This window comes from Halyomorpha halys, unplaced genomic scaffold (assembly GCF_000696795.3).
Source record: "Halyomorpha halys isolate HHAL.00 unplaced genomic scaffold, Hhal_1.1 Scaffold879.1, whole genome shotgun sequence".
Taxonomy (NCBI): Eukaryota; Metazoa; Arthropoda; class Insecta; order Hemiptera; family Pentatomidae; genus Halyomorpha; species Halyomorpha halys.
This window is the reverse complement of record NW_027111254.1, coordinates 405,310-408,663: the sequence shown is the minus strand read 5'-3', so window position 1 is coordinate 408,663 and position 3,354 is coordinate 405,310. Positions and strand designations below refer to the sequence as shown.

The following is a 3,354-nucleotide window of genomic DNA, read 5'->3' as shown; positions in this document are numbered from 1 at the left end:
GTGTGTGTGTGTGTGTGTGTGTGTGTGTGAGCGAGTGGGGCATGCACCCATGTATTTGTATGTTGTAACAAATAAAAATTATTATTCAATAACTTTAAGATACCCAGCTATAAAAAAATTGACATATTAAAATTTATCTAAATTTTCAAAACATAATAAATTTTATTTGGACTGTTCCGTTCTACATATTCTTATTAAATCATAAATGAAAACTTAACATCTCATACCCAATAAATTTTTGTTTTGTTTTTAAGTGTCTTCCAAACATTGTAAAAATAAATAACAATGTATTCTTACTTAGAATAAAACTGATCATTTGAAATGTTATATTCATGAAACATGAATTAAATTTTTTTATTTCCTAAAACTTCTTTTCCTTATTCTTTGTATTTTCATCTCTATGAACAGCTAAACTTCAGGCCCATTACCAATTTCATTTATATAAAAAAGTATTATTTATTGAGGAAAAATTAATACAGAAATACAGTCAAGTTTCAGTCCCATAATATTTATTTGTGGCTAGTTAATTGCCTGAAGAAATGTTGATCAAAGAGAATAACTATCACAACTTACAAACATACTTAAAATTTAATTCTTATGAGAAAAAACTGTATAATGGTCAGAAATTTAAAAAAAGATTAATTAAAAAAAATAAAATTACTTCATTTTCCTAATCCAAATTTCATAAATATGAGTTCTTTTCCTTTTGAAAGAATGTGGTCCACAGAATTATCACCTGCAGTCATTTCAGATAACTTTTGCATTAAGTTAGGTGCTAAAGATTCTGTTGCAGGAGCTGCATTAGGTTGTTGTTTAGTCTCTATAGAAGGTGGAAGCTGGACAACGGGGTTAGGAGGTGCTTGATATTTTCGTGCAGTTGAGAGATGTGAAGGAGTATGAACTGGTTCTTTTTCCACCCTACCATCCTAATAATAAGAGAAAAAAAGAAATATTAGTTCATGTACATACTTACATATTCATTGGTACATTTTAAAAAATAAATAAATTGTCATTATACTTATATTCTGTTGATTTTTATTTTTAATTCCTTGTTAGCATAATGTTTTTTAATTTGTAACTTTTTTTAACCCAAAAAATCATTCATTATTACAATTTAATAACTTTTTTTTAGAACTTCACAAAACCATTGAAAAATAATAATAATAAATAAAAACACCTACAATACCTTAAGTGCCAATAAAAATGAAATTTCATATTGAACTAAATTTGAATTTAATTATGGTTTTAGTATGTTTCAAATGAAGGTATATCATTGTTAAAATTATTTAGTTTAATAATTGATTTATCAGTTATTTGTAGATAATATCATAAAACAGATTCATTGAAAAATTCATGTGCTTACAATGAATTTTAAAAGAATACAATTACAATTGTTCAATGATTCCTTAAATTTGGGTGTTGGAAACATAGCAACTGCCTCATTTATTAAAAAAAAAATAAAAGCCTTTGGGATTACTTTTAGAAAAAATAAAGATAAAGCTTAAAAATAGCAATCCTTTATCACAAAATCATAAATGAGAAAAAAAATAACTCAAAATTGTGTTATTTTTCTTAATCAATCAAATTTAAAATGATTATGTTTCAAAAAAACATTAAAAGGTTTGATAAATTAAGAAATCTTACATGAATGCATCGATTCTTAACATTAATTCATTGATTATCTGTTGATAGCTGTAATTCTATTGGTTCAAATTAATAAGCATTATTTTATAAAGCTGACTAGGTTGTGACCTTATTTATGATCCCAGATATTAGATAAGCCTTTTTTCTTAAGTATAGATTAACAGTTTATTTACTTTTATGTATTCAGTTATGTACATTCAACTGTGTTTTGTATACTTCATAATTGATTTTAATCTAAAATAAATTACAGATTAAACTACAGTGTATCATTTCAGAAATAATATAATGATAATTTGCTTTGCAACTTTTTCTAATAATAAAAATTATGCAGTTTATGGCTGTTTCGCTTTAAGAGTAATTATAATGAACAGGTAACATGAGTAATTTAGCAAACACAATTATTTAAAACAATTTCAGAATAATTATAATTCACATCTAATTCATAATTAAAACAAATCAACAAGTGTCAACAATTAATATTATAAATAAAGGATACATGAATATTGGGTGGTTTTATACTCAAGGTAAAGTCAGACAACAACAGATAATTTAGACCTATTCTTATTTTTATTAAGTGTGTGGTTCAATTGATGAATTTATTTTCAAATATAGCTTTTTACTATTAATAAATTATTCATAAACATATTTTTGCAACAGCTCAATTTATAAGATGTTCAAAATACTATAAAAAATTATAATATTTTGTATAATAGGGATAAAAGAAAATATACCATTTATTTTGACTATATACATTTTTTTGTGTATATGTGATTCCAGGCAGGAAATAAATGGTTGTGTGAGTGTAACCTAGTAAATACAAATTAATATTATTTAAAAATGAAAAATATTTCAATTATCTAAAATTCAAGCAATGACCAACTTGAGTCACTACCGAAAAATATACTATATCTTATCAATTTATAATTTTCTAGAAACACTTCATAAAAAGAGAATTTTAATTCAAAAGACTACAAATAATTTGTAGTTATAATTAATTTGATATACTGTGAATTAATTTAACAAAAACAATAATGTTAATACCTATCATCTTAAAAGCAGCATATTATTTGAAATTTTTAAAAGTTTAACTTCTATATCATTATATATTTTTAATCTTATTAGTCTTCATTTATTAAACTTCAATGTTCAAAAACCTAAGAAACAATAAAACTAGGTGACAAAGGTCACACCGAAAATCAGTTGATTAGTTCACATATATACCATATCGTTTTAAAACCATTAAACAATATATAGCCATTCATGCTTTGAATATGGTCAATATCCAAATTCTTCCAGTGAATGATGCTTTTCATTAGGACCTAAATAAATAAAAACTATTTCTATTTTTCCATATTGTTGAAGATTGAACAATGTTAATAATATTGGCATACCATTCTATTATCTTATATTAAAATAAATACATTTCTAGTATAAAATTATAATATAATTTTTAATCTAAAGTTTAGAACAAAAAAACAAATGGTAGAGGAGATGGAGAAAATGTCACGGATAAGTAAAAAGTACTCACTGTTTTAATTCACAGATCTGCAGTGATTAGCATGTTGACCATTGCATACCTATGAATTATACCTGTGTAAATTTTTTCCCCATGCTTAGCTTTGTTCCCACCTACCCTGTACTACTTAAATTGGTCATTTTTATTGACAATGGAATACTACAATGATAAAAACGGTGTGTGTGTGTGTGTGT

The 3,354-nt window shown here is 24.6% G+C and overlaps 1 protein-coding gene across 1 annotated transcript in view; it reads right to left on the bottom strand.

Annotated features, from left to right (window-relative positions):
- Positions 1-6: 6 nt before the first annotated feature.
- Positions 7-3,354, bottom strand: part of Rbp (RIM-binding protein) — a gene marked incomplete in the record, with an annotated part of 213,970 nt that continues 210,622 nt past the window's right edge. Inside the window, 1 exon segment of the mRNA XM_067049278.1 lies at positions 7-926. Coding sequence (XP_066905379.1) covers positions 663-926 — 264 coding nt within the window.